General features: G+C 39.2%; 1 protein-coding gene across 1 annotated transcript; it reads left to right on the top strand.

Annotated features, from left to right (window-relative positions):
- Positions 1–1,120: 1,120 nt before the first annotated feature.
- LOC118040611 (uncharacterized) lies at positions 1,121–8,141 on the top strand. The gene is made up of 2 exons (XM_035047582.1): positions 1,121–4,467; positions 4,694–8,141. Exons 1-2 carry the CDS (start codon positions 1,121–1,123, stop codon positions 8,139–8,141), a joined length of 6,795 nt encoding a protein of 2,264 aa, XP_034903473.1.
- Positions 8,142–16,813: the final 8,672 nt, after the last annotated feature.

Consider the following 16,813-nt stretch of genomic DNA (forward strand, 5'->3'; position numbering starts at 1 on the left):
CCGACATGGTAGAAATTTCAGAATCCGTGGGCACCCGAAGAAAGAGGGTGAGTTGCGAAGAAGAACTAAGAGAGCAAGTAAAACGATTGCAAGCCGAGCTTAAAACAAAGGAGGATTTGAGACTATCATTAGAGCATCAGTTGGCCAAAGAAAAAGCTATGAGGAAATTGGCTGAGGAAGAAAGGGACTCGTTGGGCCGAGATCGGATGAAAGCAATGAACGACTTAGAATCCATAAAAGTCATCAATGAGGAAAAGACGCTTCAGGTGGAGAAGGCCCAGTATTGGGAGGAATTGGCCGTGAAAAATCAAGCTGTGTCAAGCAAGCGTTTAATAGATCTGAAAGAACTCAAGAGCCAGTTAAAAGATGTTGAATTGGAATTGGCTAAATCCAAGAAGATAGTCAAAGCCACGCAGAATTTGAGAACTGAACTCAATAGTAGTAAAATTGAAGCAAAGGCATTGAAGACTAAATTAGCAAAGGGAGAAGCAAAGATCGAACAATTGCTAGAAAGTCAGAAAATGTTGGAGAGTCATGTTCAAATACTAGATACTGCTAATAATTCTCTATCCAGAAACAACTTGATCCATACTGAAAGAATAAGGGAGTTTCAAGAGCAAATTGATCGAGTTGCGGTCGAGGCTCATTGGCTAAGAGTAGAGGCTCGTCAAGTTGGAGGGGACATCGCGAAGTATCGAGGGAGCATGAACAACACCGATATGTTTCTAAAAGCTATATCTAATAAAGGCAGTGCCTTTCCCCTTGTAATAGATTAAGATGAATCATTTGTTGTAATGAAAGTTTTATGGGATTAATAAAAAAAGGCGAAGACCTTTATTTACTTTTATTCAAATGGGTGTACAAGGCTGAAAGCTCAAATGGTAAAAGGTTAAACAGATCTCCTCTCGGCATTGCAATAAGTATCGGATGTAGATCTAACCAAACATCCGAAAAATAACGGTTGTTATGTCACCCTCCCATGAAATAATCCCTGTCCAATATGTTGCATTCATATTCATGCATTTTGAACATACACTTATGAATTGTCATAATGCTGCACATCAGGTGAAATATAGGTCCCCCATTAAAACACACTCATAACACACGGTTGCGGAAAAAAATGGAAAATGAAGAAAGAACTCAATTGGATGCCCAACATAAAAAAGAGTTGAACAGTTTGAAGGAAGATGTCGCTAGGCTTACTAGCCTACTCGAACAAACTCTGAGATCTAAGTCGGGAGAAGGGACATCCTCTCAACCAGCATTTAGCACTCAGGTGCCACCGACGCCTCCGGTGTTCTTCAACCTACCAAACATGGGAGCGGGTGGATCTTCGCCTGAGCCTCAATATGCTACGCATTTCCCAGCTCAGCCTATATACCCGATGAGGATTCCTCATGCTGAGGAGTTAACCTTGGAAGGGTCTCACAAGGAAAAAATGATAGGAGCTGAAGGTTTAGAGAAGTGGGCTGCCCTAGAAGAGAGGATAAGGGCAGTTGAAGGAAATCACTTGTATGACCCGGTGAAAGCTGCCGAGATGTGTTTGGTACCTAACGTAGTCATTCCTAAGAAGTTTAGGGTGCCGGAATTTATCAAATACACTGGAACTCAATGTCCAATAACCCACCTTAAGTCATATTGCAATAAGATGGCCGAGGTGGTGCAAGATGAGAAATTGTTGATCCATTTCTTTCAAGATAGTTTGAGTGATGTCGCGCTCACTTGGTACATGCGTTTGGACAATACCAAGATAAGGGGATGGAAAGATCTAGTCGATGCTTTTATTAAGCAATATAAGTTCAACGTAGACATAGCCCCTGATAGATCAAGCTTACATTCATTGGAGAAGGGTTATAAGGAATCTGTAAGGGAATATGCACAAAGGTGGCGTGAAACGGCAGCACAAGTTAATCCGCCATTGTTGGAGAAGGAAATGATCGGCTTATTTTCCAACACCTTCAAAGCTCCATACTTTGAATACTTGGTTGGAAGTTCTGCGCAAAGCTTCTCTGATTTGGTTGTTATAGCCGAACGAATTGAACAAGCCATTCGAACGGGTAGGATCACAGACCCTAGTGAAAAAAGGGATTTTGTTGGACGCAAGAAAGAGGCTGACATCCACAATGTCGAAGGTGAAGGTAAGGGAAGAAAGCATAATTTCAGGCCACCCATGACCATTCCCCCCACATCTAATATAAATTTCACCTCACCTTATCTAAAAAACCAAACAAATACCCAAAATATCCCATATCGCCAAAACAACACATTTTACCCACGCAGAAGCTTCCCCACAAACCAAGAAGAACTGCCCCCACTTCCCATGCCTCTTAGTGAGATGTATCAAAGATTGCTCAGTATTGGCCAAGTAACACCTATTCATTTGACACCTTTGCAACCACCTTTTCCTCAATGGTACCAACCAGACCAGAAATGCGAGTACCATGCTGGTATCGTCGGCCATAATATTGACAGTTGTTTAGCTTTCAAAAGGAGAATCCTCCAACTCATCAAAGCAGGTTGGATTTCCTTTGATGATTTTCCGAATGTAAAATCCAACCCGCTACCGCACCATGCTTCTGGAAGTGGAGGGGTAAATGCTTTGGAAGAGGAAGAGAGGGGCGTTAATGTCTTAAAATTGTCAATGGAGGGGTTGTACAAAATGTTGAAGCAAGCTGGGTACCTCCAAACACCCCTCAAAAAGCAAGCCATAGGCCATAAGGGTGAATATTGTGAGTACCACCAGCATATGGGACACCATATAAACTCTTGTAAAGAGTTTCGGGTAAAAGTAGAGGATATGATGACATTGGGAGTGTTGAGGATAGGGTTGCCTGAAGAAAAGCTAGTAGGAACCATGACTGGTTTCGACAAGAAGGTTGAAGTTTGTAGATATCAACCAACAGAGAGAGGACCCCCAAGAATGATCTTGGCTAGACCTACAAGCACAATTAGTGGAAATTATAATGCCATACCTCATAATTATGGTTACTTTTTCCACACCGCGAGACCAGCTCCTACTCTTCATGCTGAAATTGGGGGGTTAACCCGAAGTGGAAGGTACTATACTCCTGAAGAGTTAGAAGACCAAAGAAGAGTAAAAGGAAAGAATGTGGTGGAGTTGGCCAAGATGGATGAGGTCAACAAACCAGTGAGTGACGAGGAGGCTAACGAGTTCTTAAAGCTAATGAAGCACAGCGAATACAGCGTGGTGGACCAGTTGAAAAAGACCCCCGCCAGAATCTCTTTATTATCATTAGTTTTGAGTTCAGAGTTGCATAGAAACGCTCTTCAAAAAGTCCTTAACGAAGCATATGTTCCTCAAGATATCACACAGGATTCTATAGAACATTTGGTGGGAAGGATTCAAGCCACTAACTATCTCTACTTCACAAATGATGAATTAGATCATGAAGGAACTGGTCACAATAAGCCGTTATATATCACTGTGAAATGTAAGAATTGTGTGATCGCTAAGGTGCTGATAGATAATGGTTCTGCTTTGAATGTGTTGCCAAGGCATGTGCTTGATAAAATGCCAGTTGATGTCTCTCATATGAAGCCAAGTACCATGACAGCTAGAGCATATGATGGTTCGCCAAGGCCGATTATGGGAAATATTGATGTTGAGCTCGTAATTGGCCCCCAACCATTCCAAGTAACTTTACAAGTGATGGATATTCATCCCACATACAGCATGTTGTTGGGAAGACCTTGGATCCACGCAGCACGAGCCGTTGCATCCTCATTACACCAACGGGTTAAGTTTATCATCAATGGAAACTTGGTGACAGTAAGGGCTGAAGAGGCTTTAGCTATGGTGAGAAACGTGTCGATTCCTTATATAGAGGCTGAAGAGAATAAAGACGGAAACTTACATGCATTTGAGGTAGTAAATGCTGAATGGGTACCTGAGAATACGGTGCGAAGGAAACCAGAGGTTTCTGAAGCTGCAAGGATGGCTGCTAAATATTTTCTGAAGCATGGATTGCCATTCCAATATGACCCTATCACAGGAATGCCCGAGAGGATCAATGTAATAAAGAGGAAATGTGCAGATCAGAGGTTTGGTTTAGGTTTTAAACCTAGAAAGGAAGATTTCATGAGAGCGGCTGAGTTTAAAAGAGAAAGGAGGTTAGCTCGAATTGAGGGAAGGGAGCCTAATGAAGTTCGAATCCAGATCCCTCCAATTCACGTAACATTCCCCCGACCTGCGCAAGTGATCAATGCTGGGGGTGAAATTGAGAGGATGAGTAAAGAATTTAGCAGTGCTACCATCCACTATCTAGAAGAAATCAACAAACAAGAGCCCCAAGGGGGTTTTGAAGACAAAGAGAGCCCGTATGAAGAACTACCCCAACTGACTGTGAGTGTTCTAGAGGATGGTCTACCTGAGTTTGTGAGAAGATTAACTGAAAGGGAAGAATTGAACAATTGGGAAATTCAAGAAGTCCCAGTTATCTTTAAAAAGTAAACATCTGTTTGTCGCTTGCTTTTTCTTATTGCTGCATTTTGTTTGAATAAATTTACGTTGCCAGTAATCGCGGCTCAAGATATTGGCAACAAGAATTTGTGTTGAGCCCTTCTATCATTTCAAGTTTTAATGAGATCATGCTTGGTTTTTTTCCTTTCATCATGCCTTTTAGTTTCATTCTTTCCATTATGCACTCATAACAAAGGCACTTTCCGCTTTCAGGGAATCTGAAAGCGGGACAACGATAAACTTACAAACCCATTGCATTGAGAATAATTGGCCTAATTTTGATAAAACCATAACTTCAATGGATGAGGAAGAAGATGGTGAAGATGACTTTGAGGAGTTCAAAAAGCTTATAAAACAATCCGAACATGCATGGGAGCCTGCAAAAGAGGAATTAGAATTAATAAATGTAAGTACCGAGCATGATAAAAAGGAGTTGAAAATAGGGATGTTGATCAATACAGCTATGAGGAGTGAGTTGGTCGCCCTTTTGCAGGAGTATGTGGATATTTTTGCCTGGTCGTACGCTGACATGCCTGGTTTGGATACTGAAATAGTAGTGCATAGGTTACCTTTGATTGAGGGTTGTCGTCCAGTCAAACAAAAGCTAAGAAGGACAAGACCTGATGTATTGCTCAAGGTAAAAGAAGAGATAACCAGACAGTGGGATGCAGGTTTCTTGGAGGTAGTAGAATATTCTGAATGGGTGTCTAACATTGTTGCGGTTCCCAAGAAGGACAATAAAATCAGGGTGTGCGTGGATTTCCGGGATTTGAATAGGGCAAGCCCGAAAGATGACTTTCCGTTACCGCATATAGACGTGTTGGTGGACAATGCTGCTAAGAGTTCCACTTACTCTTTCATGGATGGTTTCTCTGGCTATAATCAGATTAAAATGGCTGAAGCAGATAAGAGAAAGACGACATTTATCACCTCATGGGGGACTTATTGTTACAAAGTAATGCCATTCGGATTGAAGAATGCTGGAGCAACATACCAAAGGGAAATGGTAGCACTTTTTCATGATATGATGCACAAGGAAATTGAGGTCTATGTGGATGACATGATCGCAAAGTCCAAAGATGAAGAAAGCCATATCCCAGCTCTGAGGAAATTGTTCGAGAGGTTGAGAAAATATCAGTTGAAATTGAATCCTGCAAAGTGTACATTCGGGGTGAAATCAGGCAAATTATTAGGATTTGTGGTGAGTAATAAAGGCATAGAAGTGGACCCTGATAAAGTAAAAGCCATTCAAGACATGCCCGCTCCAAAGACCGAAAAGGAAGTTCGAGGCTTTTTGGGGCGTTTGAACTATATTGCTCGTTTTATCTCACAACTTACAGTGACATGTGAACCGATTTTTCGATTGCTCCGGAAGAAGAATCCTGGAACATGGGATGAAGATTGCCAAAAAGCTTTTGATAAAATCAAGCAGTATTTACAAAAACCACCATTGTTGGTTCCGCCTGTACACGGAAGGCCACTCATCCTTTATTTAACTGTGACCGAATCAGCTATGGGTTGTGTGTTGGGGCAACAGAATGAGTCAGGAAGAAAGGAGCAAGCCATCTACTATTTGAGTAAGAAGTTCACCGAGTGTGAATCCCGTTACAGTATGGTAGAGAAGTTATGTTGTAGTCTGGTGTGGAGTGCGAAGAGGTTACGACAATATATGTTATACTACACTACCTGGTTGATCTCAAAAATGGACCCACTGAAGTATATCTTTGAAAAGCCATACATGTCGAGTAGAATAGCCAGATGGCAAGTACTGCTGGCTGAGTATGACATCATCTACATGACAAGAAAATCAGTAAAAGGAAGCGCAATTGCGGATCATTTAGCCGATAATGCTATTGAGGATTACGAGCCCTTGAACTTTGACTTTCCTGATGAAGATGTGCTAGTAACGGAAAAGGAGGAGAAGAGTGGTTGGTGGGCTATGTATTTTGACGGCGCAGTAAATGTATCGGGCAACGGGGCAGGTGCTGTGATAATTTCCCCAGAAGGAAAGCAATATCCTATATCAGTAAAGCTGCACTTTAGTTGTACAAACAACACAGCTGAGTATGAAGCTTGCATCCACGGATTGGAAGCTGCATTAGAGATGAATGTAGGGAAATTAGAAGTATATGGAGACTCAATGCTAATAATCTGTCAGGTGAAAGGTGAATGGCAGACAAGGGATGAAAAATTGAGACCATACCAGGAATACCTCTCCAAATTGGCTGAAAGCTTCGATGAAATAGAATTTACTCATTTAGGGAGAGATAAAAATCAGTTTGCCGACGCGTTAGCTACCTTAGCTTCTATGGCTATAATTGATTGTGGTGCAAAAATTCAGCCTGTAAGCATCGAGATCAGAAATTCTCCCTCGCATTGTTGTTTAATAGAAGAAGAAACAGACAAAGACCCATGGTACACGGATATAAAAAGATTCATCCAGCATCAAGAATACCCGTCGGGAGCCTCGAAGATAGATAAAAGGACCTTGAGAAGAATGGCCATGGAGTACTACATAGATGGGGAGATTTTGTATAAAAGGTCATTTGATGGGACTTTACTAAGGTGTTTAAGTGATCCGGAAGCAAACCAGGCCCTACAAGAAGTGCATGGAGGAATTTGTGCTACCCATGCAAACGGACACATGATGGCTAGGCAGATGCAAAGAGCAGGTTATTTTTGGCTAACCATGGAGAAGGATTGCATAAATTATGTCCGAAGGTGCCACAAATGTCAAGTGTATAGCGACAAAGTCAATGCGCCTCCTACACCCTTATTTAACATGGTGTCTCCTTGGCCCTTTGCAATGTGGGGAATAGATGTGATTGGGCCTATTAATCCAAAAGCCAGTAACGGACATCGTTTTATCCTTGTAGCAATTGATTACTTCACCAAATGGGTAGAGGCTTGCTCATATGCCCATGTGACTCAGAAAGTGGTCAAACGGTTCATCGAGAAAGATCTAATCTGCAGATATGGTGTGCCCGAGAGAGTAGTGACTGATAATGCTCAAAACTTTAATGGAAAGATGATAGCGGAGCTATGCACAAAGTGGAAGATCAAGCATTCCAACTCATCCCCTTACAGACCCAAGATGAATGGCGCTGTAGAAGCTGCTAATAAAAATATAAAGAAGATTGTTCAAAAAATGGTGGTTACTTACAAGGATTGGCATGAATGGCTTCCTTATGCTCTCCATGCGTATCGAATAGCAGTGAGGACATCAACCGGGGCTACACCATACTCTTTAGTATATGGAATGGAGGCAGTGGTACCATTGGAAGTAGAAATTCCCTCTTTAAGGGTCCTCATGGAATCTGGACTCGAAGAATCTGATTGGGTTAAGCTACGATACGAACAGCTAAATATGATTAGCGAGAGAAGGTTAGCAGCAATTTGTCACCACCAGTTGTATCAAAGAAGGATGGCTAAGGCGTATGACCGAAAAGTTAGACCAAGAGAATTCAAAGAAGGAGATTTAGTATTGAGGAAAGTTCTGTCACTACCAGGAGAAGATCGCAGTAAATGGGCGCCCAATTATGAAGGACCCTACATAGTGAAGAAGGCATTTTCAGGAGGGGCATTGATACTAACAAGAATGGATGGGGAGGATGTAGTTAGGCCTGTGAACTCTGATTCTGTAAAGAAATATTATCCATGATGTATAAGTGTTTATCAAATCAATAAATAAGATTGGGCCAATTATTTCTCTTTGCATATTTTTTACAAGGGGTGCCTGCAAAAAAAAAAACCTTACAACTTCGCATGATCTCATAGACATAATTGATCTCTTTTACCAAAAAAAAAAAAAAACATTTCCCTATTGGAGTTTTTGAAATATTGATCTAGCATTTTGATTTCAAAAATAAATTGATGTTTATCCAAAAATGATATTTTTAACATTCTACTTATAGAATGACAATTGAATCAAGCAACTCCATTATTGAGGTGACTAAATTATATAAAAAAAAAACAGAGAGAAAAAAAAATGAATAAACACCCTTACCCTATGACTTTTGAATTGTGTGTTTTTAAATGTATGAATAATGGTATGTAGTGAACTTGTTACTCATGACTCATGAAATGCATCTTTGCAAAGACCAAACCATCACACTGGATGAGGCCAAAGTTTATTGATCTTAACTGCTTGCGCTTGAAATGAGGAAAGGCCATCTTTGTTATTCCTTTCACTTTCTAAAATAAGTATATCCTTTGCGATCCCTTTTTGAGCCTGAATAATTTTTCTTTCATGAAAAATCCCGACTAGGATCACACCCCACACTGGGGGGCAAGAGAAAATTTTCAATGAGAAAAGAGAAAAAGCCGTGAGAAAGCCAAAAAGGCATAAGAGCTCAAGAAACTCAAATGCTAGGGGGCATACCCAAATCACTAGAAAAGTGACATCCAAGATAAAGTGAGTATACCCTAGCAAAGCAGCAAATCAAAGAAGTGCGGCAAAAGAAAAGATGGAAGACTTCAAAAATCAAACTGTTGATAGTGATCCTTGGTCCTTAAAACCCTGAAACACTCTTTGAGCCTTATGAATCCTTTTCTTTCATAGCCAGAAACTACAGCCTACGTTACGTGCCTGTAAAAGTCCTTTCTAATCAAGCAAGCAAGCAACCTGGAACAATAAACAATGCTCTCCAAAATGCAAAGAATACTTTTTCATAAGATTCATGACATCAAGAATAAACTACTCATTATTATTCATGCTGATAAAAATGAAGGTTCAAAAGGAGACAAATTTTTCTCGTACAAAACCTCGAGTTTTTTTTTCTCGAGCCCTTCACTTTGAAACAAAAGGTCATCTCATGACGTATTTTCACTGAAGATCTCGTTGCCAAACACAAGAGCAGATAACCTCTTTTTCAAGAAAGAAAATAACCAAGGAGTTGCAAGATTTCAAAAGCAAATTGTTTTAGATTCACATCGAAATAATTTTTGATTTCAAAATGCAAGATCAAGATTTCAAGATTCATTCTAAACCCATATTCCTTCACCAAAATGAACAAAAAGAGAAATGAAAGAATGGTCTTTTAAAACCATTATTTGTCTAAGTCGCTGGCAAAGTACACTTGGGGGCAATGACCAGTACAAGGGGGCAACATTGTATTTTCTCTTCTAGAAAAAGAGAGGAATATTTCCTACAACAAGACAAGGGGGCATTTTGATTTACGAAAGACAATTTGATCCTTTCAGCAAGTGACACCGAATGTTTTTATCAGTGAAACGAGGGGCAATGAATAAGTCCTCTCAAATTATTTGACGAGTCAGAAATCTTCAGCAAATAAGTGGGTCACGATGGGCACCACAAATGCTAAGTTGTGCAAATAAATCTGGAAATAGATTTACATGGGTCAACTCGAGTGGGCTAGAAGCCAAGCGACAAAAATGACCCAAATCAGAGGTAGCAAGTCCTCATCAGTCAAGCAACAAGAAGACTAAGAAGAAATGGGGGCCTATATTTCAAATCAGGTAAAGATGCATGCATATCATCTAAACTTTGAGACATTGGACAATGAGTTTTGCAAATCTCATTAGAGAAAATTCCAACGGAATCCATCGAGTGGAAGGCCAACTTGAAATGGCCAAAGATTAAAATTGTTGTTGAAATTTTTTCACTTTTGAGAATTTTTCATCCCGGGCAGGCCGCCCATGAGAATTAGGCCATCTAGAAGAATCTCCGCGCTTTCCTCTTAGAGTGCCTTTGAGCACTCGTTTTCTTCTTGGAGCGCCTTTGAGCCCTCACTTTCTTCTTCCAGTGCCTTTGAGCACTCGCCTTCTCCTTCGAGTGCCTTTAAGCACTCGCCTTCTTTTTTGAGTGCCTCTGAGCCCTCGTTTTCCTCTACAAGTGCCTTTGAGCACCAGTGCCTCTGAGCACTCGCTTCCCCTTTAAGTGCCTTTGAGCACCAGTGCCTCTGAGCACTCCCTTTTCCCTTCAAGTGCCTCTGAGCACCAGTGCCTCTGAGCACTCGCTTCCCCTTTAAGTGCCTTTGAGCACCAGTGCCTCTGAGCACTCCCTTTTCCCTTCAAGTGCCTCTGAGCACTCCCTTTTCCCTTCAAGTGCCTCTGAGCACCAGTGCCTCTGAGCACCAGTGCCTCTGAGCACTCGCTTCCCCTTTAAGTGCCTTTGAGCACCAGTACCTCTGAGCACGTGCCTTCGAGCACCAGTGCCTGTGAGCACTCACTTTCCTCTTCGAGCGCCTTTGAGCCCTCACTTTCCTTTTGGAGCACATTTGAGCACTCGCTTTCCCCTTTAAGTGCCTTTGAGCACTAGTGCCTCTGAGCACTCGTTTTCTTCTTGGAGCGGCTTTAAGCAGTCGCTTTTCTTCTCGAAGTGCCTTTGAGCACTCGCTTTCCTTTTTTTTTTACTGGGGTAGGTCACCCATCACAATGAGACCACTTCTAAAAAAAAAAAAAAAAAAAAAGTGGATCGTCTTCCCAATGACTTGTTTCTTGATTTCTACATCTCTCTGTAAAGGTCGTGTGTCAATCTATTATTTTCTAAGTTTTCAAAAAAAAAAAAAAGGGGGGGGATTCTTTCTCTATCTACTTTTCTTTATAAATTTACTACACAAAGATAAAAGAAAATGAAATTTTCCAATATCTTTGCATAATAAATATTATAAAGAGGGGGCAACTGTTATAACCCAATTTTTGACCAATTTTATTCTAATTATTATTATTATTTTATTTACTGAAAATGATAAAAAAATGATGATGAAAAATAATAATGATGAAAAAATAAGTAAAATGAAATAAATGAAGGATGAATTAAAATTTGGGTTAATGGCAAAATGATTGAAAGTTTTGGAATTAATTTAATTAAGCTTGGAATTAATTTAATTAATCCAATTAAGGGTTTAATTGGAGAATTGATAAGTTTTGAGATTTAATTAAGCTTGAAATTAATTTAATTCATCCAATCAAGGGTTTAATTGGAGAATTAATAAGTTTTGAGACTTAATTAAACTTGGAATTAATTTAATTAATCCAATTAGGGGCTTAATTGGAGAATTGGTAAGTTTTAGACTTAATTGGACCTTGGATTTAATTAAATTAATGAAATCAGGGACTTAATTGAAGAAATATTAAACGTTTGGGGTCCAAATTATGAAATTAAATTCCAAGGATTATATTGAAAAAGGCGCGCAAATGCAGGGGGCTAATCACATTTTCACCAGGGATTTAATTACAAAATTTTAAAAGTTACACGGACCAAACTCATAGCCTCCAGAAACAGGAAACGGCGTCGTTTGGAAATGATTGTTCACCATCTCCATTAATCTGCAACGGCTCTGCCATTAAAGGCAGAGACGTTTCGTCCGTTGGCAGCCGACACGGACGTTTTCTTCATTGAAGGCGTCGGTTACGGAGCATTTAGGGGAGGTGCCAGCCGTTACCACCACCGAGGTTGCCGCTGGCTCTATAAAACTGAGCAAAGGCGACCTCACGAACAGGAATTGGAGAAGAAACAGAGAAAGAAAAAACCGAAAATCAGAGCACAAAACACACAGAAAAAAAAACACAAGGAGATTAACCCAGAAACAAAGAGCAACTCACAGCACCCGACAACAACAAAAAACCCAGAAAAACAGAGCAATTAACCAAAAGAAAAACAGAGCAAACAAAACACAACCAGAAAAAAAAATACGGAGAAGAATAGAAACATCAACCCAGATTTCTTCCCTGCAAGAAACTAGTTTTCGTCAAAACAAATATACCCAGAAAAGGAGAGAAAGGCAGAGGATCACGGATCAACCTTGTTTTTCGTCCCTGCAAGAAACTAATTGATCACCGAACCATTAGTTATTGACGGAAAGCAGTCGAACCAACATCGGTGTTGCAACCTTCCTCAGCATCGCCAGAAACAGAAAGCAGCCGAATCAAAGTAGCCACATCAGCGTTGCAGCCTTCTTCAATCGCCAGAAACAGGTGCGCCCGTTTCCATTTTTTTTGGTTCTTCGGTGTTCAAATATCGTTTGAACAGTGCGAAGGTAATTTAATTACCTTCGCACTGTTGATGCACGCGTGAATTTGTTTCACGCGTGCATCTCTTTTTAGCCGGGTCACTGGCTTGGGCCAGTGACCCGGGTCGGGCTGGCTGGGTCCAGCCCAGCCCATGTGGGCTGAGCTAGGCCCAGCCCGACCAAAAAAAAAAAAGAATAAAAAATAGGAAAATATAGAAAAATAGAAAAAATAAAAAAAAAATAGAAAAAAAAAATAAAAATATTTGTATGCATGAAATACAAATAATATAAACTGACTGGTTTATTCACCAACGCCAGAGTCGGGAATAAAATACTGGTTTGAGTTTATCTTATTTTTATTCGTCATTTTTTATTTAGCAAAAACATATGTGTGCATGTATAAAAAAATAATTTTTTTTTTTACTTATTTATTCACTGACGCCAGAGTCGGGAATAAAATAAAAACAATGATTTTATTTTATTTTATTTTAGTTTTGTCCTTTTCTACTTAATTATATAAACAAAAATAAAAATATATGTGAATGCGTAATTTTAGTTTATTCACTAGTTTTAGAACCAGAATTTAAAAATATTAATCTAAATTTATTTTATTAACTACGTAATAATTACCAACGCCAGAGTTGGAATTATCCGTAGTTAAATATTCATTGACGCCAGAGTCAGGAATATTGTGAATAACTCATCAAAACATAAACCAATAAAAAATTTAGCAATTTAAAACAAAAACAACAATGCAGTTTGCCTTAGGCAGAACATTTAAGGGGTGATAATATCTTCCCTTTTACGTAACCAGTCCCGAACCATAGAATCTTTGTTGACCAGTTAGGGTTCCTAGTAACCGTAATACTAGGTGGCGACTCCTTAAATCAAAACATTTTTTTTAAAAAAAGAACCGGATGCCAGAAATCTGTTCTTTTTCCATAATTAATTCAAGAGAAAATTTTTTAGAGCCGCTGAGATGTCGGGTGCGACAACATGATTTATGAAAAAGCATGTCATCTACCAGTGGAGCTTGAACACAGCTTTTTGGGCCATTAACAATGTCATAACCCAATTCTGGGTTATTCCCTAAAATTCACTTTGTTTTTCAAAATAAAAATCAAAAAATTAAAATAAAGGCTGACAATGTGAAGAAAGATGATAAAAAAAAAAAACTGCAAAAATAGGCAAAAATCAAGCTGCAATTTTCGGAGGAATTTCAAGGCCCAATTCTACCCCATTATGTCCAAGAATAGAAAAATGCAAATTCGAAGGTCAAACTAAATGATTATTGGACGAATTTGTATAAAAATTAAGTCCAATGACATAATTAAATTTTTAATGGGCCAATTTGATTTAATCATGGGCCAAATTAAATTTTAATTATGTTTAAGAATTAATTTAGGTCCAATTGAAGGATTTAATTAAGTGCAAGGACTTAATTATACTTTAAATTGGTCAAATTAATTTGGGGGCTTAATTGGTGAAAAATTAAGTTTGAGAGCCTAATTTGGACTTAATTGAAAAGATTGAAATTTTAAGAGACCAAATTTAATTTTTACCAAGTAAATTGATTGAAATTAGGGGCCAAACACAAAAATTAAGGGACCAATTTTGAGGCCCAAAAAATACTTTGCCTATAAATAGCAGCCTACAACTTAAATCAAAGGGGGGGCAATTTTGAAAAATTAAAAAGGGAAAGAGAAACCCTAAACCTATCTCTTTCACACCCAGCCGTCGCTACCCACTAGAGAAATTTTTCTTCTTTGCACATAGCCCCCCGGTGGCCCTTATGATTTTTCTTCTCCACTCAGCCTTCAGCCGTGCCTCCATCTTCACGGCTTTCCCCTCTCTTTGAAATCAAAGCCAACACCTTCCCACTTCACAACCCGAAAGAAACCTCCCTGTCAGCCGAAGGTTTCCCCTCACTTTCCCCTTCACTCTCCCATTTTCTTCAATCACAGATCACAACCAAGACAACCTAATCTTCCCCACACACAATCTCTCAATCGTTCCTCCCTCACTCTCCTCTCGCTGACCAGCCTTTTATTGCAGCTCCAAACCATCGCTGCCTCAGTTTCTTCCCCCCTCTCCTGGCCGCCCACTTCCCCCTTCACTCTCGTCAACCACAGCTGCCTTCCTTCTCCTCCAAAGAAACCGAACAACTCCCCTCTAATTTCGCCCATCTCCTCCACGAACCAGCTTCCCCCTCCACCGATCTTCCTTCGACAGCGGCTCCCATCTTCACCAGCAGCGACGACCCGCAGACCCAACAACCTTTAGCGGCCACGGACGACCACTGCCAACCGAAGAAGAAAGAAGGGTCGGCGATTTACCCGATCCAGCGGGTAACCAACCGCACGAGTCGCCCGGCGAGTCACCCAACACTCCTCAACAGATCTGCGATCGAGGAAGAAGGAGAGAGAAGCAGATCTAAACAGATCTAAGAAGAAGAGAATTGATTGTGTTGTTGCGTTTTTTTTTTGTTTTGCAGGTCACGGCGTCGCTGGCGAGGAGGGGCATAAAAGAGGAAGCCGAGACTAACCCCTCTTGTTTTTTTTTTTTTTTGCGTTCTTCATGGCGGTGCGTGGGTTCAGGCGCCGCTAGTGACGGAGGCGCGTGGGAAGGACGCGCCACCACTGTTTATACGGATCCAGGAGCTTTCTCTACACTGTAAAGGATTTTTGGGGGTCTGTTTTGTAATTTTTAAAGTGTTTGATGTAATTTTTGTTTAGTTGTTGAATTTTTTTTACAATTTGTATTGTGTATGTAAATAAAAAAAAAGAAAAAAAATAATAATAGAAAAAGAGTTGTGTGTGTGTTTGTATTTTTTTTGTGTTTGTTGTTGAATTAAAAGAAAAAATGAATTTAATATTTTAATGCACAAATATCTAAAGGATAGATAAAATCATGTTGTATTTTCCATGAAAATATAAGAACATGTTTCTACATATATTCTGGGAATTAATAACTGATTTATCAAAGCCTTAGAATTGGGCTAAAATTTTATTTTTAAAATTACATCAAGCCCACAAAGCTTGAAAGTGAATGTGTGGTGTGTATTTTGTTTGTGAATGCTTTTTTTATGATAAAATTGCAAGAATAAAGAAGAATTTAATATTTTGATTTTGTTCACGGATAAAGAAATATAAACTTACATGTAAGTTGTATTTCTAAAATCCAATGAAAAGAAAAAAAATTTAAAACTTCTTTAACACATCAAGTCGACGAAGTAACTTACCTCAGATAGGGTGCATTATGGGTGCTAATACATTCCCTAACCACAACCAGTCCCTTACCCGCGAATCTCTGACAAGACCAGTACATCTGGTTTCCTAGTAGCCTTTAATAAATTACTAGGTGGCGACTCCTAACGAACCAATTTAGGCAATGCAGCAACGAGAAAAATCACCAGCCGATGCCGCGCGGAATTTTGACGTGCGACAAACAATGTAACTTGGATTATGATGTTGTTGGGATTGTAAGAAAGTTGCAATTGCAAGAGTTGGAAGAGATATAGAATGATGCCTATGAGAATGTAAGGATTTACAAAGAAAATCTCAAGAGTCTTTATGACCGAATGATTAAAAGAAAAGAGTTTCATCTTGGAGACAAAGTCCTTTATCATTCGCATTTGAAACTTTTTCCTGGAAAGTTGTGCTCTCGTTAGATTAGACCCTTTTTTATTTCTAATGTTTTTTCTTATGGTGCAGTTTAAATTACAAGTTTATAAACAAAAAAAGTGTTCAAGGTCAATGGGCATCGATTTAAAACTTTCTATGAAGATTGGATGGCAAAACTTGTCGCTTCTGTGGACTTAACTGAACCAATCTATGCAACATGAGCATGTGATGTGTTGAGCCAATGACATGAAACAAAAGCGCTTATTGGGAGGCAACCCAACAAAAAAAAATCAGATTTGCTTTCTTTTTCCCTTATCTTTTATTTTTTGCATTTTACTTTATTTTTATCATTCTCCTATATTTCTTTTCTTTTATTTCAATATTGAGGAAAATATTGTGTTTAAAATGTGAGGGTATTGAGAGAATTTTAGTTTTCTTTGTTGTTTTTTTTTTAAAAAAAAATGTCTATGTTTTATCTTTTGAACTCCCATTGGTTTATGAGAATATAAGTATTATGTATAAAAATTGATTGATATAGATGAAAATATAAATCAAATGAATGAGTGTGCATGCAAGCTTTAAAAGTTTAGTTAATGTAGGGATTGACTTTGAAAGTATGTCATGTTAACTTTATAATGTTGTATCAATGCAAGCTTTTGAGCCTTCAACATTATATTCTTGGATTGTACATTCTTTCAGTGATATGTATCTCTAGAACTTGCTTCATATCTTGTTGA

This window comes from Populus alba, chromosome 13 (genome assembly GCF_005239225.2).
Source record: "Populus alba chromosome 13, ASM523922v2, whole genome shotgun sequence".
NCBI classification, from domain to species: Eukaryota; Viridiplantae; Streptophyta; class Magnoliopsida; order Malpighiales; family Salicaceae; genus Populus; species Populus alba.

Coding starts and splice junctions, on each gene's coding strand:
- LOC118040611 (XM_035047582.1), top strand. CDS start 1,121: ATGGAAAATGAAGAAAGAACTCAATTGGATGCCCAACATAAAAAAGAG. Junction 4,468..4,693: donor GTCCCAGTTATCTTTAAAAA/GTAAACATCTGT, acceptor TTCCGCTTTCAG/GGAATCTGAAAGCGGGACAA.